Below are 21638 nucleotides of genomic sequence, written 5' to 3'. Positions count from 1 at the left end.
GAATCTTAAATATATCTTACAGATATTGGCCCTCATCATTTGTATTTATGCAGAAGGCTCAAGGGATAGATCCTTTATGTATTGCACAGCTCAATTTGCCTCAGACTCGGGCTGCTTTTTATCATTTAAAAATTAATGAACTGGGAGCTGAAGCCATCTCTATTGCTCAGTGTGAGTGAGTCACACTTCACTGCAGCAAGCATTCAGCTCATGTCAGCTTTTCCCCGTGTGATGTCTCCCTCCTGAGCGCCTTGAATCCTGCCAGGTTGCTGGCATGATCACTCTCTCTCTGGAGAAGACAGAAGAGAGTTCCACCACACTACTGGCTCATAAGCTTTTTGAAATCTTGCTCCTACCTCTGTCAAGAAAGTCTTCTGTGTTTCCTCATCACAGCGAATCAGCTCCTTCATCACCATCACCTTTCCTGTTGCTTTGTGAGTCACCTGGTGGAAACAGAAACCACAACTACAGGCAAGGTTCAAGAATACCTAGCTCCAATGCTCTTGCAACTCTTCTGAAAGAGAGGGTAACATTCCTCTCCATCCAGAGAGGAATACAGATGGGAGAAAATTCAGAGCCCAGGGATCTGCAGAAAACTGCATAAAATTTCTGCTTTCAGAATTCAGCAAAGACTCTGTACATGAAAGAGAAACTACCTAAAGCTGACAGAGGATCATACCAAGAGATCAACAGCATCTCAAGAACCAGAGCTGAAGTCTCCATTTTAGGTACCATAGGGCTGAGCGTGCATACAGGCTGTCAAAGCCTCTGAAGGCATCAGTTCCATACTTCTGCATGCCTCAAGTTCCCTTACAGAAAGTATTTGCCCAGCGTGATGCTCACATTTTGTACACAGCATTTGTACACAACTACATTCTGTATCAGCAAAGGAATCAACATGCACTTGCATCAGAAACCAAATCAAACAACCCTAAACTACATTACTACATGCTTTGGTTTTACGGGGACTCTGAAGCCTGATGGTTTCCGATGAGCTTATCAAACTTACTCATGTGCAAGCAGAACTGGGATGTACAGGCTGCTCAGTTAAGGCAGGAAGCAGTTATTGTACCATGCTCCTTGGGAGCAGTGTATTGCTACCTGCAAGGAATGTCCCAGAATGGTGGCAAACACACAGAAATCCACCATAAACATCAGGTAATAAATTTCCTGGCTCTCGACATGGAAAGCATTTCCAGTTCCTCAAGAGCTGTTTGCCTGTATCCAACTAATTCCTGGCATTTTGCTGTGTTCTAGAAGTTTCTTTTAACCAGCTCTGCCTTGCTTGCATGGGGTGCACGAGTGAGTAGAAAGGGTCCAAATTCTGATGAGCAGGTTTTTCTGGAAATCCTCTCCCCTTCAGTTGCTTAATTTGGACGGCTCAGTCTCCCTGAGATCTCCAGTTAACAAAACAACCACCTTCTCTCTAGGAACAGAAGGGAACTATTCTGACCAGATACAGTACTTGTTGCATCAAAACCAGTCAATCTGAAGCTCAAGAAAGGTGTCACTTTTTTGCCTCATACCCTTTAAAATAAAAAGCCTTTCAGAAAACCTCAGAACTGCAATCCAGAACACAAGACCCAGTTATAGTATTTAGGAAGCTTATGAGCTCTTGCAAACAGTGTGGCACACTAGTTCTGTTTGGAACCATGGGACATAGCAAGGCTAATATAGGTGGAATACAAATGCATGGAATAACACAACAGAAGCAAGAGTACAATATTTTTCTGCTCCCATCTGAAATCAAGCATCCATATACAAGTAGCGAGCCAGGGAACACTACACATTTCAGCCAGGGACATGAAAGCCAGGGACATCTAATACCCAAAGATAAAGGGAAGTGAAGAGACAAAGACAAGACAAGGCTAAGTGGAATTCTTAAGCTGACATACCAGCAAAACTGAAACAAGTGTCATCATTAAACTCCAAGAGGGCAATTTTAAATCCCAGAGCATGCACCAGAAAAGGATGGCTATTGGGTAATTTGAGCAAAAAAACCCCGCCTTTGTGCCATTAACTGTGGGGACGCAGATGACAAAAGCATGCGACAGAGGAAAGGTTCCGCTTACCTGGACCTGTTATTTCTCTATGAGCAGAGGAGAAGAGAAATATGCTCATTAGTATGGATCAAAAGCATTGGGTTTGTAGTATTGGCTCACCACCTCCCATGGAAGCATGAGATTAATATGGTGGCTGGACAACTGAAGTTTATACAGGCGTAAGGAGAGAAGTCCCATAACATGGTGAATAGCAGTCTGAGTACTGAGGACCTCAAAGCACCTTGGTAAGGCAGAGGAAGCTGCCCCCTGATGCTGTCAGGGATGCCAGGATAGAAGCTGCTGAAGCACCCCCAGTCAAGACCAGAGAGCTTAATACAAGAGAACTGCTATTAATAGAGATTTTAATTTTGAGAGTCATGCAAGACCTGACCACTACCACCACACTGGCAAGCCATTTAGGCTCTGCTGGGGGTTCAGAGATGGTCACTACAGCAGCCTGGCAAACCCCCAAGCATACCACACGAAAGGTAGGTGAAATGCTGTACTGGGAAGTTTAATGCACCTCTTCATAAGAAAGATGCTCCTAAGAGAAAGCGTAGCTTGTTCCCCGTTCTCTCCATCTCACCCAGGTGGTTGCTGTGACACAGACCCTCTGGAGCTCTAAATCTAATTCAGGAGATGAGTATGTATGGCCAAGGTTGACATTCAAAGGGGACAAAGTCAGAACCACCTGCAGCCAGAGACACTCATGGTCAGGGAAGGAAACAGAGAAATGGATCTCACTGAGCGAACCAGGTGAGTTCCAAGACTGATCACTAGCAGCAGGGCAAAGGCCACTGAGACAGTGGCGAAGGATCCTGAGATAGGCAGACATTGCTGTAATCAAAATAAATGATGAATGTTTGGGGACCTCCCTCACCTTGATTGCTTGTCCAAAAAATCCTTTTCCTAGTACTTCGCCATGAATCAGGTCACAGGGCCGGAAGATTTGCTGGGAGCAGCTAGAAGACGAACGTAGGGATTCAGAACGACTGATGTCACGGCTCAGAAGGAGCGGTTCCTTCGGAGAACTGGGGCCAGGAGACTTAGAAATGCTGTTACTTCGCCTAGAAAACAAAGGAGACAGGAAGATCAGGGAAGCTGCTAGGAAACTTTTGGTCCAACATATGCCATCATTATCTCCTAAGGGACCAGTTTTTAGATGTGCTTCAGTGCTCTTCGTATCTCAAAAGCCAGATGCTCTCCCAGCACCGTGGAAGCTCTTTACAAACCTAAAGCAGCTTCCAAGTCAGAGCTGCCTAACACCACCACACCTCCTGCACTGTGAGTCAGAGGTGGAGCTCTGTCTGTCAACAGGAGGAGGAAGCTGTGAAGACACAGCACTTGCTATCTCTAAACAAAGATTAAAATACTGGTAAATTAGTAAATGAGCAACTGAGTGCCCCAGTCTAGGAAGACAAGATTTTTCCCAAATCCCAGGTCTCAGCCATATTCCCTTTAAGGACACATTCTTCCCCAGACATTTAAGGCTGGTAAAAATCTGACCTTTACATTTTCTAACTGTAAAACTTAGTAGCTTTTCTATGTTAAAAGTAGAGCTCCTTATTTTTATTAAGGAAGGTTTGCCATCCTGAAAGGGAATGGAGAGAGTACATGTCCATAGCAGAATCTAAAGCTCCCCACTGCTTCGCCCATGGCTTATACAAGGCTCGTATCAGAGGTGAGTCATGTCTCTGCAGTCATTTGCAATCACAGGGCCTAGGCACAGAGCAGCCCAGCCAGGTAGCACAGGGCAAAGGCAAGCTAGGTCAGAGGCAGCGCTTCCAAGTCTTTACCTGAGGGAGCGTCGTCGGAGCGTTCCTTCCAGATTCTCCTTGATGTCCAGTGGAGAGAGGGAGCGTGGGGAAATGGGCGGCTTTATGTGGGTGGGAAGACAGGAGTCCAAACGAAGCCTGTCTAAGCGCTGCGAGACAGGGTCGTGCTCTATCAGCAGCTGAAGCGTCTGGCTTGTCTTGCGAATCAAGTCCTCCACCTGCAATCAAACCAAAGGACAGGATGATAGCAGACAGGAGGAACACAAATGACAGGAGACAGAGGAGACACAGCAGAATGCCCCTCAGGAATCAGAGTAGAGAGTTCAGTGAGATCACTCCATAGTTGTGGTTTAGTTGTGCGCACCACAGCTGTCTGCCAGACAAATCAAGCCAGCAACACAGAAGTTCCTTATGCTATCCAAATCCTCTTCTTTCTGGTCAGCTACAAGTGACCAAACACTTTTTTGTTCTTTTTCTGAGAAGCGTTCAAAAGCTACACAAGCTGTCATCCTGAACAGTGTGGCAAAAAAAAAAGCTTTGCAAAAGCTACATGGAGATTATCTGAGAGATGTCTATTGTGCTCCTAATGTTCTCTTCAGCACCAACAGTAAATAAAACCCTTGCGTAGTGAAGGTAATGGTGGTCTCACTACACTCTTGCAGCATCACCTGATATCTGTACAAAACATTTAGTTGTAAATACAGACATCAAATCCTTTTTTTGCAATGGGGAACTCATCCCTAGGATCAGCTGAGCCTTTGTCTATTAGCAGTTGCCTCTAGAAGGATCAGAACAGTGGACTTCACTAGCAAGATACATGCAGAGTCTTCACAGCCTCTCTGTCCTCTGAGACGTCACAGCCCTACACTTTTCTTATTACCTCCCTTCACGTTTGAATGCCACAAAATCAGAACTGCATCCTAATTGCATTTCCATCTGTTACATTTTCCTCTTCAGCTGGAAGGGGTAGCAAAGCTTGTCTTCATGTTTATTCCTACTGTCAGCATGAGTACTATGGGTGTACACACACTGTATGTAGGGTGGGAGAACAGTGCCGAGAAACAGAAAAGCTGTAGGAAGGCAGACGAGAAGGAGGCTTCAGAACAGAACTCTACCCACCTCCTCCACCTGTAATGTACGAATAGGAGCTCCATTAATCTCCAGGATACGATCTGCAGGGTGGATGGCGTTTCGGACATCTGGGCTGATGTGCATCCTGTTAACTCTAAACACGGGAATTATAGCGTGTGTGTGAAGTCAGTTTAGCCAAAATTATGAAAAATATTTGATCTTTGATGCTTCCCTTCATATTGGTATTCTGAAGTAAAACAATGCTAATCTTCCAACACAGGGAGCTACCATTAGACCAAGTGCTTAGGTCTGAGCTGGTTTGGGGAGAGCCCTTCATTTGCCCAATGGCAAAAATTGTTAGTCCATTACAATTCACCAAATGTTTTGTGTTCAGTGGAGGAGACAGCACTGAGAAATAAAGTTATCAGTTAAAGGCATCACAAGAGCGAAATGGAGACCAAACACAAATGGCTATTAGCTAACATATGTCCCTGTTGTGCCGAGACAGACCCCCGCAGCAGTTAAAGCAGCTGGCAGGACAGCAGCACTGCAGAATTTTTACCAGCTCCCTCTGTACAGACATGTACCTTGCACACAACCTTGTCATACTCACTCTTTCACCTGGACACCAGTGGCATAGCTGGAGCAGCCACCTTCAACAGACACGGAGAACCCCCTCTTGCCATCAGTAGCTGCCGGCATGGAGATGAGGGTCAGCGTATAAGGCAGCTGCTCACGCAGAGACTCAGTGGAGTGTTTTTCTATCATTGGTGTCAGCACGATCTGATTATGGCATTTTCCACTAAAAGAAGTGAAGACAGTCATTATGGCAGCATCCTATCCTTCCCTGCCAAACTCACACTTCTAAGTTCTCTCATTGTCCATTAGCTATAGTTTTTAGTGCTTACTCCGTTCCTTCCTCCCTCCCTCAAAGGGCAGCTTCCTGGCATTCATTAGTGTAGCATTCGGCTGAACCACACTGAGCCAGCTAAACATGGCTTACACATACAGCAGCAGGGAGCAACTCTGTGGCAAAGCACGCAGCTCTGTCTTACCAGTAAAGTGTGGAATGTTGCACGAGTGCGTAAGTGTCCCCATCTTCAATGATCACTTTGCAGCTCATACAAGCAAAGCACTCAGGGTGATACTTGTATTCGCCAGCCACCTACAGACAGAAAAGGGAGTAGCTTAGTAGGGCCAAAATCCATCAGCAGATGCAGCTACTGCTTTCCTCTCTAATTAACATGTTCATTCAGATCTCAAAGTCAAGTGGCAGTTTTTAACTGGAGAGTTATATTAGCCCATTCTATCTTTCCTGAACCCCATCCTTGGCACCTTGTTTGCAAAACTTCACTGAAACAAACATGTCAACATGCAAAGCACAGCTTGTGTCCCAGGAACCTCTACTATATTTGGCAGCTGTTCAACTATCAAAAATAGTTGATAGTCTGCTGCCGACTAGTAAACAAGATATTAAACCTTCCTGTTCAGTTGCTCTTGGCAAGATAGCTAACGTTACGCCTGAATTAATAAAGCTGAAAGGGCTTTTTTTTTTTTCTGGCAGACAGGCAATGCACGAATTCAGATACTTTACCAGCCAGCTGACAGAGAAAAAAAGTGAGCTGAGACTGAGACAACCAAATACCTTTAAAGAATATTTTTATTCATTGATCTGTTTTCCTATTTTCCCTGCAAGAACTTCTCTTATTGACAGTACTTTGCAAAGACTTCTGCAGGCAATGAGAAATTGTCTGCACTTGTCTCAGTACTTCCCTTTGAAGTAGCAATCATATTACTGAGTACCATGCTGCTTTTATGTTTCATTCTTGACAGTTTTAAAGGTTAAATATTTGCAAGGTTGTGGCAAGGAGGGGAACATTTAGGTGAGCCCCATATTGTGCAGGCAGAGTTCAATGTTTCAAAGCAATTGGGGCTAACACTACTTCAAGACAGCATCAGCCAGGTGGGAGTTGGATGGCAACCTTCCCCAAAGCCAGAACTCGCTGCTTATCCTGAGCTGAGAGGTTTGATTCTGCAGCGCAGTGAAAAATCACCCCATGGAGACAGTGAGGCACTGAACAGATGCCCCCTTAAGCACCTTTCTATTTCTCATGCCTGTGTATTTCAGCACCTTACTTTCTTCGTTCATATGCTTCAGATCCTCACAACTCCCTCCTTTAAGAGTTACCCCCGTTCAAAATTAATCTCTTATCTAGGATGCACACACAAGCCTCATTTCTAATCTCTGATTAGAGTAGCAAAGAGACTATTACCTTCAGTTTATTTGGTTATCTGAATAACTAGGGCAACTCCCAACCAAGTTCGAGGAGTTGGAGACAGGCATGTCCTGCCTCCAGGCAGGAGTCCTTTAGAGTCCTTACCATCACAGGTCCAGTCATCAGCAGAGAGCAGCCATGGCAGGATTCCCCAAACTTCCCCCAGTAGTCTTTGTGACAGTACAGCTTCCCGTCTTTCTCATAGTACCAGTTAGTGAGGGGATCCTGACATTCAGAGCACCTTGAAGGACACAAAGGAACAAGGTTCCAGTTGGCAACAAGTCACAAATCAATGGAAAAGCTCCTCTCCTGCATGGAGAAAACAGACATTCAGCAGCAGCTCACCACCAGCTCTTCTAGCTAAGGATGTACTAAACTCCTCCATTTCCCAATGCTTTTTCAACTGAAAATTAGCACCAAAACCAAGGTTTGTAAGGAGAGGTGGTATCAACCAATACAAAGGAAAAGACAAGCTTCCAAAGTTTAAAATGAGTCCCATCCATTTATTAGAACACATCAGTAGGTTTACAAATTCTGCCTTATAAATTTTGGTCCTCTGCTTTCTCCCTCTTCCTGGATGCAAGCTTCCAGCTGCAGAGTTGCCCAGCACACAGCTCTGCTACGTTTCTACTTAGTGTTTCTATAGCATCACACCATCTTATGCCTGAGCGCCTGTCTCCGCAGCCAGTTTAGGAAGGGGGACAGAGAGGCAGGATCCACTTCCCTATGCAACGCAAAGTGAGTTTTGCACCAACCTTTGTGGAAAGCCTTTCTATTCTTCTGTGAGTAGACCTCTCCCAAAGGGTCAACTGCGGCACTATCCATTTGAGGGAGAGTTTTCAAAGCAGTTCATCCTTTGAGCTCCGCATACTTACTGCATCCACCAATTAACTGTGATGAAAGTCCTCCACCTCTCCCCACCAATTGCTCTCCCTTTCCTTCTGCTGATGACAATGCATGAGAAAAAAAACCCACAACCAACCAACAAAACCCCAAACAAAACTATGTCTCTAGTTTCATGAAGGGAGTCTCAAAATCCTTCACGTATCAGTGTCAGCTCCCATTTTTACAAGCAACTATTATTAATTCTCTATCTACGCCCCCCAGGAAACAACCAACCAACCCACCCTCCCCCCCCCCAAGGAAAAAGATGCAGCAATTCTATTGCAGATATCATTTTAGCAAATCACAAGCAGAACCCAGATCTTCAAGCTTCCCGAATACAAAATAATCCTGCCTCAGCAGGATGCACTGGGCAAGGGAGTTTAACTTCTGCAGCTTGGAGGAGTGACTTAATGGAGAGAGAAGACACAGACAGCAGTTGCATCACTAAAGATTATTCCATTAGCCCTGGGCAGCGTGTTCTCAGACTTTAAAAGGAAAATTAGTCTGGTATTGGCCATTTCTGAGTGCAGAATCCAAGGCGGGTTAGTCACCAATAACTGGTTCAAAGAAAAACCTCAAGGATCAATGCCGTTGTCAGTATGATGCTTTCCCAAACGTGGAACGAAGAGTTTTTTCTGCCCCTTACCCAACAATTGTCTCAGTTACTACACTGGAGGGGAACCCATTGCACCGGGGTGGGGGTTTAGGTGAGCGCGTGCCCTCCGGGACAGCAGGCCCCTCTACAGCACCAAATGCACTCCAGTCAGCTCGTGGCACTGGAGGTACACTTTTTACAGGCTCCCAGGTTTAAGATGAGAGCTACTGTTGACTTCACCTTTCACAAGCTTCCCAAAAGCTTATTTGTGCCAAAGGCATTCCTTGTAAACTCCACCGGCTTGTAACGAGCGTGATGATATGCGAAGCTGGTCGTGCTCCAACATGGAAAGGGTTATTTGCTCCGTTTCAAGAGACTGCAAAGCAACAAGGTGAAGCTGCTTATAAGCAGCCTATGGTTTTAGGGGAAAACACACCTCATGAGGTATTTAGTGCCGTACCCTACCCTCAGGAAAGTTGCTCCTTCTAATGTATTTGGCTTTTATAGTGTTTGTTCTCCCAGCTGAGGAGCTCCAAATCCTGCCCCCCACCTTCCTCAGTGATGGGAAAGAACTCCAGCACGTGCAACAAGCCCTGCCAATTTTGTCTGAGGCAGGGGGAGCAATAACTTAACATTGCTACACATGGTACATGCATCATTACAGCCTCAGCCTTGGGGCACTGTCATGGCTACACCCTGCTCATGGTATGCAAGAGACCTAGAGGGCATTGCAATGCATTTTGCCTTCAACCACTAGCCTTTAGCTTTCATTTGCAGTAAATACCCCACGCTGAATGATCAAGTAGGTGAGTGGGAGGGAGAAAAGAGCAAGTGGAGACTAACAGCAAAGATTTCTATCACCTTATGGCAGGAACATCTGGCTCAGCATGGGCAAATCGGATCCCTCAGACTTACCTGACTTCTGCGTGCATGCCTGTACCAGTGTGTGCTCCAAGAGTGATTACATCTTCAAACAGGGAGCTGTGACCAGACCTGCACTTGGGATGCAGACAGCAATACTGGAGACTGCTCCACCAGGACTTCAAGACCTGGCTTTCTGTCTAAGTTCTCTCCAAGCAGGTGGGTTATTTATTTGTTTGTTTTTAAGCACACCACCTTCCCTTCCTCACCCCTCTTCAATTTCACCTTCAACCACTCCTTTTTCTCCCTAAGAAAATCTAAAATTTCTGCAAAAAAAAGCAACACAACTGAAATTCTGTTTAGACAGGCTCCAGAGGATCATGTACCCTTGTCTTCCCTTTACCTTTCCCCTACTTCTTCATGGTTTGATTCCAACCTTACAGCGCTTTGATTAGTTTGCTTCCATCCAGAAATAAGTACTCGTATCTAATTTGCAACACACCCATAGAAAATGAAGGTGAGGGGGCGGAGCCAGCGAGCAGTCAGTTCTTTGCTATGCAATTAAACAAATCTGGGCAGGGCAGGCTTGCAGCTTATGGCTCAGAACCCCACCCAGGGCAGTGAGGCAACAGGAACAAAGCAACCAGCCCCAGAGAGGCAGATGCTGGTAATAGGTCTAACTGGCTACTTCGTTAACCACTGCCAGCAAGAGGACGTGGCTATGGCCCACATTGCCAAGCAGCACCTTCTCTTATTTACCATGCGTTCTGTAATGTAGAAAAGGCTTCAGATTTGTCAGGTGTGGAGAACTGTGGTGACAGCACACAGGTATAGTTTCAAAACCCGTTTCAGTGCCTTCGCCCAAATGATAAAGGCATCACGTGATTGTTCTACATGACTCTCATTGAAGAGATACGTCAGAATTTTATCACAGACGATACAAGAGTTACCACTCCTTCCTTTCCCTCCTCACTAGAGCGCGTGGCATTGCAGCGCTGCCATTGCCAGCGCTCACATCAGCCGAGGCAGGACTACAATTACTTCTACAGGTATTAAGCAGGCTAATCTTTGCCAGTCACCACAACCGAAAGAAAGGAAGATTTCTTGCTCCTCTGTCTTTTATAGATTAGAAACCACTAATCTTCTCCTAGATTATTTGCTATTCGTATTACAGAGTAACAAAGCATGGTAATTGAGTTTCTTGGAGGACTGGTAACAGCCATACTTGACAGGTTTCCTCTTGCTGTCAAGCCACCATTTTCAGAGCTGCAGAGCCCTGCTCTGATTATACAGTCCCATACATTATGATTCTTCATTTCCCAGCCTTGGCTATAAAGAATAAATTAATCTGCCTCCCATAGCCATCCTCCAGCAACCCCAGGCAGCGTCTGGGTGCAGTGTTCAGCCCTGATGCTCTGTAGCACAGCAGATGCAGAAAGAGTTCACAAATAGCTGCTTGATGGCTACTTGGCTTTGTGGGGGGTGGTAGGAGGATCAGGTCACAACAGGTAACCAGCCTGGTTTTCAGTGAGATGGGAGATTCAATTGATCTGGCATCTCTTTTACATCTAAATGAAAGCAAATACCCTCATGGAAGCAAAGACTTCCCTGGCACTGAAGAGACAGATCCCTTTGACAAGGGCTCATTAATAAAATGCACCCCCCACACACTGTCAGGCTAGATCAGTTAACGCTAGACAGGCTCGAAAGAGCTGTGGTTCCAATTCTGCAGGCAGAGCGGGGGAGAGGACAGTCACGCAGACAGAAAGCCGCAGAATAAAACATAACCCCAGCCCGTAGCTAACCCAAAGGCTTCTCACCCGGACTCAGCAGAAGTGTGCGCGCTGGCTACATAGGAGACACTAGACAAGGAAGAACAGATGCTAGAAAACAGAGTAAGTACTAGAAGACAGAGCATTTAACCTCTGACTATGCAAAACCATTTCCACACACTTAGGAGAAGGCGTATCTATGGCTTAGCATGATGCCTACACATATTACAAATAATGAATGTCTGCTCACTTTCCTTCTTCTGAAAGCGGATGCTGTTTCAGAAAGTTGCCTAAAGAAGTTCAGCAATTGCGCAGCAGTATTTACTTCTATCCTACACTGTTTTAACAAAAGGCTCCTTACTCTCAAATCAGTACAAAAGCGTTTGCAGGAACAGGATCAATAATGAGCAAATCCGAGTGGAGGGGATAGGAGGGAGACAATGAAACTGCAAGCTGTGCCTTTCCCCATCCATCCACCTTATCAGCACATCAGCGTCAGTCACCATCCTGGCTGTGTTCAGCCCCACTAACAGTTTTCACCATGGAGATGTAATGCAATCAAAGCCTTTTTCTGTAGCTATCGCCTTTCTCAAGCCTCATTTGTTCAGTTGGACCGAGAATGGTTGTTAATATAAACCACAATATCACAGGAGAAGAATTCTTTCCAGGTAAGGGAAGTGTGCTGCTTGTCCCTAGTTACCTGCAAAGTACTTGATTTCTTTTCTCAAATAAGATTATGCACTGCCTCACTGCAGATTACATCACCTTCTTGAACTCGCAACAGCAGCACCTCACCTCACCCTGCGCTATGCCCAAGCACAAGTAGCTTTGGAAGAGACATAAGCAGCAGCAGCCATAGTAATCTCATTCCTCTGGCAGTGGAGCAAAGCACAGGGGCACGGGGTAAAGTGGCATATGTAGTGTTGCTCTGAAAGGGAGCCTGCTTGCCTGGGATACGCAGACGCTGCCTCACGACGCAGGTGCCGTTCCCTCGTACCAGAGGGCTGTGAAGAGGCTGGTAATAAGAATCTGCCCCATCGCCTCCTCAAAGCAAGCCAGGATCCCAGTTTGAGGCTGGCTGTTCCCTGCACACAAGCACTGGACCTCATTCTTCACGCCTTGCACACTAACTGCTTAGGATAGCATTACAGGGGGGAAAACAACACTTTGAAGGTCCACTGCTAATCCTGCACAAAACTTACCGAAAGGGATCCTTGGGAGCGAAGTAAGCTGGGGCAGACAAGTAACTTCCCATCTTCAACACTGGATAAACCGGCTCAGCCACAAACTTGTCCAACTGCCTCTGAACAGCTCTGTTCTGCCAACATGGCAGCAGCCAGTGCTCATTTAATCTTGCGCTGATTCAGATACTTCACCTCTCTTTGAAGCTGCCCAAGGAATGCCAGGTCTCTCGGCTGCTCATTCCTTTTCAGATTTTTCCTGGCTCCCATGGCTATAACCATCTTCTCCTGCACTCGGCAGCAGTGGCACCCTTGGGAAGGATAGAATAACTGCTAACTGGGCTAGTTGGACATGCTTCTGCAATAGTTCTTGCGAGTTCTGCTGCCTGCTAACTATTGTCAAGTTTTCCCTTCTCTGGTTCCACCCAAGGGTGGGAGGGGAGGAGGAGCCATTGCAGGAGGACAGCGTGTGGCTACAGAGGCTGAATAAGCTCAACTTCTTCACAAGGGGTGGAGCTTTGATCCAAAGAGGGGCTGCATTACTAAGTGCTGAAAGATAGCAGCTTTCGCCAAAGTAAGAGCCAAGCGCATAAACGTGAAACTACTCTTTGCAGCAGTGGCACATTCTGATGGAGAAGTCAAGGAAGACAGTGTCTGACGAAGGCAACTAGGCACATCTCCAAACACATCAAATTAACGCTTACTACATACCTTCCTAAACCCCTCACAGTGAGTGGGGTTATACTACCTTCACAGTACCTGCAATCTGTTCGTCCTCTTGCAGGAGGTAACTCACCGTGTGCTTCATCCAAGGAAAAAAAAAAGAACACTCTTTCCAATGCTGTTTTAACAGAGATCATTGCAATCATTTAACCTAATCTTCATCTCCTGAATGGAAGCTGAGAGGTATAAATCAGCACAGACGAGTACTCTCCCCTGCTTGCAGCACATGTAGTTATATCATTTTGCTTGCTCTGAAGCCAAGCATGATCTCTAGTGGCCTAATCAGCTAAAGCTGTTTGCAAGACACTCAGAAACGCAACAAACATACGCTGTTGCACCGAGCCCTCCCATTTTTGTACAGTCAGCAAAGCCTGGCATGCCTGAACACAGCCTGAAAATCATGCTATGTTCCAGAGGCAAGAGCACTCAAATGTGCTTTTACTGGAGATGCTCGTCTCAGCTGGCATATTCTTCAAGGGACGCTTGGGGCTGCGACAAGGCAGTCTTGGCTGCAGATTTGACAGCTGCTGCTCGCTGTTGAAGTAAGCAGAAAGCCAGGCAGCCTTTTGGGTTGTTTTTTCTTGTTTTTTTTTTTTTTTTATTTTTTTACGTTTAATAAGCAGCCACCTTTCTGGGGCAGGGGGAAATCATCGTTTTCACCCATTCAGTGCAGTTTCTAAGCCTGGCTGTAAAAATGCAGTGAAGAGCCCGATGTGGTTGTCAATTCCAGCACGGGTCTAATTCCTTCTGACATTTCACACAGCTCTACTGGAAGCAGCAACACGGTGAGTCTGTGTCTAGGAATGCACTCTGGTCTCCCACATTCTCTATATGTTGCGTGCTGAAAATGGGCCAGCGCTCACAATCCAATGCTTCCCTGGCTATCAGCACCACCCCACAACACACACATACCTCCAGTGCATCGCAGAGCCCCTCCCCTGCCCAGTATCACCTACAGACAAAAGCTTTTCCCCACAATTCTGCTGCCGTGGGCTGAACTCCCTCCAAGGGGGATTCCACGTGACCTCATAAATCCCAACTGTTCAGACAAAACCTTTGAAGATTTGATCCACAGATGTGATAAGCAGCCAGCTAGTCTGTGAATGAAGCCAGCAGATAAAGCCTAACTTCAAAGTAATAAAAACCACCCAGACAGCTAAGCAACTGGGAAGGGATTTTGTTTGAGACTTCCTTAAAGCCAAAGGACACATAGTCAAATGTCTATTTAAACAGGAAACATCTTATCAAAATGATTTTACTTTTGCAGCAACCCCCAGCAGCAGCCAGTAAGTTACTTTTTCCTACACAGAATTCTCTTGTTACTTCTTGCCTTTTTTAATTGTTTCTATGACCTATTTGAGAACACAATAGCTCTGATAAAAGGGCTCTGGAAAAGGTGTTAATGTGTTCATACATTCTAGATCTGAATTCCTGCCAGAATGACTGTACTCCAAAAATGCTGATAAACAGGTATGTGGGGGGGGAACCTTTTCTGTGTAATTTTACTGATACCATCTCTGAGGGCCAAAATGCACCGAAGCAAATTTCTTTTTCACCAACTGAAGTCAGATATCAGCATCTTCTCTCTTGCAAATGCTGACAGCATTTCCACTACAAACGCGTAGCCATCAGAGGGGGTTGCTTTCCTTACTATGGTTTAGAATTGTACAGTCATTTTTGCCAGAAAGAAGCCTGAAAAAATATAACTAGCAAATAAAAAGGAACAAATTAAAAACCTCGACAATGACTTAACATGAAATTTATTGCAAATTGAGTCGCAGCCGTTACAGTTTTACCCCCACAGAAATGCATCACATAGCTACTGTGATATTCAAGTGATTAATATCTTAAAACAGCCGGGCTTAGGCCGCACATCTAGACACCCTCTTTACCACATGGTTCATGCTGTCCAATAGCATGCCTACAGACAGATGCATTGCTCAGCATATCTACCAGCCCTAAGATACACAAATTTATCCTGGCACAGACAGGCACTTCGGTATGTGTGGGACTGGTATAAGCTGGGAAGAGGCATCTGCTTGGTGCCTTAAGAGTCTGCAGCAAGTCTTTGTTTCAGTATGGGCACAGTTTGGAGGCATTCCAAATACTTCAGTACAATCCCAACACCTCATTGTATTTCCAAGGCACTTACACATAACACGTGCTTTGCTGCTGTTGAAAGACAGAGTCAGCTCCTGATATCAGCCACTGAAACTAATACCGTTTTGATATGCACGTACCTCTGAGTGAAAGTTCTTGCACACAGTTCTTGAGTAAACTAAAATAAACAGTGAAGCGAAGCTCATCTCCATCACTGCATCTTACTTCCAAGTAGCAGCAGAACTTCAGACCGACACAGTGATGACTTCTCGGTACCTAACATCACTAAGCACAACATTAGGAAGGAGGTAGAATTTTTATCTCCACCATACTTGCCTAATGGCTGCAGACCTCCTGAATACGTACAGGCTGAGAAGCACACCTAAGAAATTCAACCTATTGAAACTTCATAGATTGTATATGGTTTTGGAAGATGTGACTTCTGATCTGTAAATGCAGCACATATGGCAATAAGACCGGTGCTTATACCACTGCATCTTCACTCGCTTCCTAACTTGCTGCTTTTGTCTGCTGAACTCCTCAGGGAAGGATCCTGCCTCGCTCATGTGGAAAGCCTACCACATACTGGGCTGTGTGAGTAATTCTAATTACCTTGATATAATAATGCTCTGATAACAATGCCCTAAAGGACAAGCTGCACAAGTCAACTGGAATGCCCAACTCCTCCTTATATATAATGAGTCGTCACCGATGTCCTGTAGCTGATAGATTCCCCCAAGGAATGTGGCCGCTTCCACCTGCGAAGTGCTTCATTGTTCCTTTGGATTTTTAAACTCTTGAACAGTCATGGTGATCTGTGCACAAACAGGCACTCAGCAACTATTTCTCCCTAAATCTGATAGTGAACTGGTGAATTTCAATGCTGATGGAGACACCATCAAAGACACATTCCCAGGAGCCTGCAGGATTAGCAGAAAAGAGCTCTCACTGCTGAGGCCCTATCATTAGCTTTCTGTAACTGCCAGAAACTGCAGAAGACGGGGAAGGAAGAGTAGATTCTTGCCTTCCTGCTTCTACCATAATTCAACTTGCCTTTTGTTACTACTGATCTTTCCCCTGCTCTCAAATTCAGCTGCTGTGTGTACAAACCTGACTGTGTTCACAGCTGAAAAGCTAAAGGAAGATTCAAAGCATCAAACATCCCCACATTTCAAATTGACCTTAATATACACCTTTGCTTACATCTTTATTTGTCAACATTTGTACATTTGAGCTTCACATCCTGTCACTGTAGATCTATTTGTCCTGTTGTCTGTGGGGAGGAAGCGGCTTTTGGAAAATGAAGGCCTGTGCCAAACAGTTTGAACCAACAGAAGTGATTCAAAGTCTAGAAAATACAGTCTATGACAAAAAGCCCAGTCAGGGGCTGATGGGAGACACGATTGCTGCTTTCAAACGGGAAAGGGTTACTTGAATAACAGAAGGGGAAAAAAGCTTGTTTTCCATGCCCCTTGTGAATGTGACTAGAAGAAATTGGTTTAAATTGCAGCAAGGGGGATTTCTGAAGATAGTAGACAGAAGCTTCTAGCAATAAGGATGATTAAGTGCTAGTAGACATAGTAGACATAGTCTGGGAGACCAAAAACCTGCAGTGATGGGAGATTGTTAGGTGACCAGTTTCTTGATCATTCCAAAGCCATAGAAATGACTTGCTTCAAACATAAGTTGAAATTTAGTAGATATCCTAAGAACCACAGAAAACAGATTTGGAAAATACCCTCAGAAGTCATCTAGTTTATCCTGCAACCGCCAGAACAGGTTTAACTAACTATATACATTCTTAATACAAGATTGCCTGGCTTGCCTTCCCCTGCGCCCAAATGTAAAAAGAATCAAGGTGATTCACTAAGTTTTGCTGAGCAAAAAATATTTCTGTAGCACACAAAATATGCCATTCAGTATAGAAAAATCACATCTTTGTAAGAAAATCAAATCACTAGACTTGGCAAATTAATAGTTGTTCTCTTTCCGCTCAGTAGCCTAGAGCTCAGGGCATCCCCTCGATGCACGGATAGCTAATCCGGTTCTGTTTTCCAACCATGGACAATTGTCACACTGCAGAGAGCACACAATGGGCAGGCGACAAGGGATTCTGGGAAGAATCTACTTTTAACCTTGTTCCACTACTGATAAACAGTCAGAAGGAGAATTTGTTTCAAATTCACTTCAGAATACCAGTAAGAGACAGAGCCAGGAGTTCTTCTGCACTCTGCCAAAACTCTTCCATTTTTTCAAAGTATTCATTTAGAGAAAACAGCCTTCTGGTGGTTACAACACTCCTTGTGTTTTAGTTTCTAGCTCCAGTAAAGGTTAACAGAAATTGAAATGGAGTAACACATTCAGAAAGAGTGCAAGCACCTGAACCCTAAACAATCTGTCAGGTGAATTGATTTAACTCTAGGTAATAAGGCAATTTTTATTGTGCTTTAAACAAATTTTATTACTTTAGATTTTCTTCAAGTGTAAACCATTTCTTAACGATTTCAATACTGTATTTGATTTTCACCAATATCTTTTACTGGAAAGTCAACTTACTGCTTATAATAATGTAATCCCTGATCAGTATAAAAAGATATAATATATATTTAGTCAGATATCAAAAGCTTACACTTTTTAGTCATACAGTTGTTTATATTATTAACTTAGCATCAAACTATTTCATAATATGATTAAAAAAAATACAGAAAGCCATGGGAATTTTTCCTGAGGTCAAGCTGCATTGCATATGCACACAAATCTGGTGTATTATGCAAAAAGGAAATATTTGTCCAAACTGAATTAATAGTTTCTGATCACCATCATCTCCAGTGCTTTAGACTCACTAATGAAAAATTTGGGATTCATACAAAATTTCCCTGCTTTCCTTTCCTCTTCCAGAAAAAGGAAGATGCGCTTTTCCGCTCTTCAAACTCCTGATGAGTTTTCAGCTTTTAACTATCTGGTTTTGATATAAACTAAATAGTATATTTTTAAATCTAACTGTTAAATCATCAGTAATCCATCACCTTCAGTAACCTGAAGATACACTGAACAGTTTTTCTCTGATGTGGTGGGTTTAGCTTTTGTTTGAGATTTCTGCAGCAAGCCTGTGTTGCTTGGCTACTTAAATTAGATTTATTTTATAGACCATAGTAATATACATCCTCTGTTATTTCACGGTTAGGAAGGAACTGAACCTCAGTTGTCTTCCTTCCTAAAAAGTTCTTAAGTACCCTGCTACAGCAGGAATTCTTACCACCATTTCCAATAATTTTCTTCATATGGATCCAAAAGCATTTTCCACCTGGATGTATTCAACAGGCTTGATCTGAATTCATGGTTTTCAAATCATCAAAACTGGATTTTTAACAAATACCATGTCCTTAAGATTAAACCATGCCGCTATATTTGGCTCTTCTCATCCCATCCTTCTCCAAATATGCAATATCTCTACAGAAAGAGGGAATTGTCTTTAATTTCATTTGTCTTTATCTGTGGGGAAAAAAACCCACCAAACACAAAACACCAAAAATGGACATCAAGATACCAGTTATCAATAGTTTATTCAAAGGTATAATTCAAGGCAGAATCTTCTATTTTGTAATATGGAAAAAAGCTGGACTGAAAGCAATAAGAACAGCATTCTCTAGGTAAAACAAAAAGCTCTTCCAATAATCCCCTTAGGTAAAAGTGATCCAGACCGAGGAAAAAGATACCTTGCCATTTCACTTTCCCTTTCTTGGTGTAGTGTTTGAAGTTCTGTGCAATGCAAGTTCCAAATCCAGTGGAACTGCATATCAGTGAAAAGCAATGACCTTTGAAAGTGCGTGCTATCTCAACAGAATGCAGAGGCACAAAAGTACATTCAGAGTTAATTCACAACAGACACTGTGACAGAAACATCTAAGAAACTTCCTCAGCCAGATCCAACCCATCGGATTCAAGCCTAAGGACCAGCTGGCCAAAGAACAGTTTAAAATATCCAAGATACACAAATAGGGATTTGCTTGTCCCTCCAGCCACACCAGAGAAAATACAGGTTTCGGAGACAAAGCTCCTCTACATGCAGTTTGAGGAAGGAGGGAAGTGACAAAAAACTTAAATCCTCAGAGACATGCATGTACGTCAGCTACTGCCAATGCCAAGCATGATCAGCAGCCTAGCCTGACCAAGAACAAACAGAGCTAACGAGCCTGGAACAGTGCCAATCAGCATTAGAGAAATTATGTGCCAGGCCAGGGAGTCAGCTAATCCACAGGAAGACTGTAAAAAACACTCCACAAGAACTGCCGGAACTCACGGCTACCAGCTGCCAAAGCTCCTACCCTGAGAGCCTTTTTAAAGTTTGGCTTTGGGATATCAGGCACAAGACTGCTGCTGAGCATGGCTCAGGGATAACATAAGAAGGGGGAACAGAGTGCAAACTGGGAATTTGTTTTCATGTACTGTACAGTCCTACCCTGGAACTAGGAAAAAGGGAAGGGCAGCTTCCTTTACTGCAGGTTCCAGTTGTTCATTCAGCATGGCAGCTCAGCTGGGCGCTAGAGCTAGCCAAAAGCACAGAGCACAACAGAAGCACATCAGCAAATGCAGAAAGTTACTACACATCTCGGCAGAAAAGCTGGCATCTTCACTTGTATAAAACGACAAAAAAAATCCCACCAAACTTCCATTTTACAACATAAACTACGATATCAAACTTTCTGTAAAGCGTCATACGGGCAGGATTTGCCTCCAGCTCAGCTGTTATCCACCTCAACAGCCCCAATAGCAAGAAGCAGCAAGACATTTGCAAATCAAGACCCACAACAGAAATACGTTCCAAGGCAAGAAAGACAGACTTACTAGCACACACAACTTTGGGTTTGACTACTGGCAGAATCTATGGAAGCTCAACAACAGGATACTAGTTCTTTAGGGAGAAGAGAAAACCAGGGTTAAGAGAAGCTGACTCAAGATGGTGAACTTGAATACTCAAACCAATAGAAACCTAGAAGACTGGGATTTGCAGTGACATAATTGTGATTATCAACAAGGCAGTCTAACTTACAGCATTTTCCAAGTCAACAGAGCTAGCATTGCTTTGACAGCATGATATGCATTTTTTTGTTTTGTTTTGGTTTTGGTTGTTTGGTTTTTAAATACAACAATAACCACAATTCTCACTTGAACAAAGTTGGGGTATTTTGTTGGGCTTTTTGTTTTTTTAAACCAGGACAGTAGATGCCTATCTTGGCACAGCAAACACTCCTCCAAAGCCACACCTTGGCTTCCTTTTCCCCCATTTGCTTCGACAGTGTCCAAAACATCAGCCTCCCCAGATTCAAGCCAACACAGAAGCCAGTAAAAGCTGCAGGTACTCAACCCCTCTCAAAAATATAGGCCCCTTCAGAAATGTGATTCTGGAGCATGAAAACTGGACCGAATATTCATGAAACACTGATGAGAGGCATTAATCCCACTGCCAGGAAGAAAAGCATATCAAGAGATCCCTTTTTATCCTTGCCGATAGCAACATTATCTGACAGATTTCGTAAGTTTTTATGTCTTAATAGGAGAGGAAGGAGAGGAAGTAAAAGGCAAGATCTCTCTCCCACATATCAGCAGTTTTCCCCAACACCCTGATATCTCCCTTGTACCTACCACATATGGAAAAAGCAACAGGCTATCCAAATTGCCTGGGCACTACTTTGGAATGCAGCTGAAGACAAATATGCAACCCATGGCTTCTGCCACCACCAGTAAATCAGAGCTTTCATTTGTACTTTATCTGTATTCCTGTATGCATTTGCGTCAGTGTGGCAACACTTTGCCAGGCAGTGTCAGACCGCTGTTGGAATTGAAAGTCAACTCCAAAGTGCTACTGCAAGCACTGAAGCACGGCCACAAACAAGAGCACGCAATCGCTCTGCAAGAGGCTCCGGAACAGGTCAGGCACAGACATGACAGCAAGAACTCCCTGTTAATATTGGTACTTATCCACCAGGTTCCGAGTCAGCTGGACAAGACAAGGAGAGTTTAATGGGCTAAAGTTTTACCTACCGGAAACAGGAAACATGCCAAGCTTCATTTACAGTCTTGTAGAGGCGCTGATCAGCAGCAATGCTGCCCCCGCATCCTAGACATCTCCAGACTTCTTGACCTGCATGCAGGAATAAAGTGACATACAGCAACCATTTTACATCAGAGAAAACAAGGATTGCTGCACCCTGATAAAGAACAACCTTAAATTATATAACTGACGGGAAAGCCTTCACACATAGAAAGTTAAGCCAATACCAGGCAGCCTGTAACCCCAGAGAGCGGAGTTCCCAAATCAAACTCTCACTACTTTTTTTTTTTTTCTCCAGACAAACA

General features: G+C 44.2%; 1 protein-coding gene across 3 annotated transcripts in view; it reads right to left on the bottom strand.

Moving 5' to 3' along the window:
• The window catches only part of LIMK2 (LIM domain kinase 2), a 32434-nt gene that overhangs the window by 8267 nt on the left and 2529 nt on the right, over positions 1 to 21638 (bottom strand). Inside the window, exons 1-9 of one of the 3 annotated variants that reach the window (XM_075516147.1) lie at positions 21324 to 21408; positions 20127 to 20193; positions 7270 to 7405; positions 5944 to 6053; positions 5502 to 5690; positions 4937 to 5042; positions 3839 to 4035; positions 2923 to 3109; positions 357 to 443 (exon numbers count right to left, since the gene is read on the bottom strand). In XM_075516147.1, the coding sequence (XP_075372262.1) occupies positions 357 to 443; positions 2923 to 3109; positions 3839 to 4035; positions 4937 to 5042; positions 5502 to 5690; positions 5944 to 6053; positions 7270 to 7287 (894 nt within the window). In that variant the 5' untranslated portion in view covers positions 7288 to 7405; positions 20127 to 20193; positions 21324 to 21408. Of the gene's footprint in view, positions 1 to 356; positions 444 to 2922; positions 3110 to 3838; positions 4036 to 4936; positions 5043 to 5501; positions 5691 to 5943; positions 6054 to 7269; positions 7406 to 12479; positions 12874 to 20126; positions 20194 to 21323; positions 21424 to 21638 lie in introns of those variants that run through there. The other 2 variants (XM_075516145.1, XM_075516146.1) reach the window with 2 other exon arrangements.

Source organism: Mycteria americana, chromosome 13 (genome assembly GCF_035582795.1).
Source record: "Mycteria americana isolate JAX WOST 10 ecotype Jacksonville Zoo and Gardens chromosome 13, USCA_MyAme_1.0, whole genome shotgun sequence".
In the NCBI taxonomy this organism is placed as follows: Eukaryota; Metazoa; Chordata; class Aves; order Ciconiiformes; family Ciconiidae; genus Mycteria; species Mycteria americana.
The sequence above is the reverse complement of the archived record's forward strand: the minus strand, read 5'-3'. Positions and strand labels throughout refer to the sequence as shown.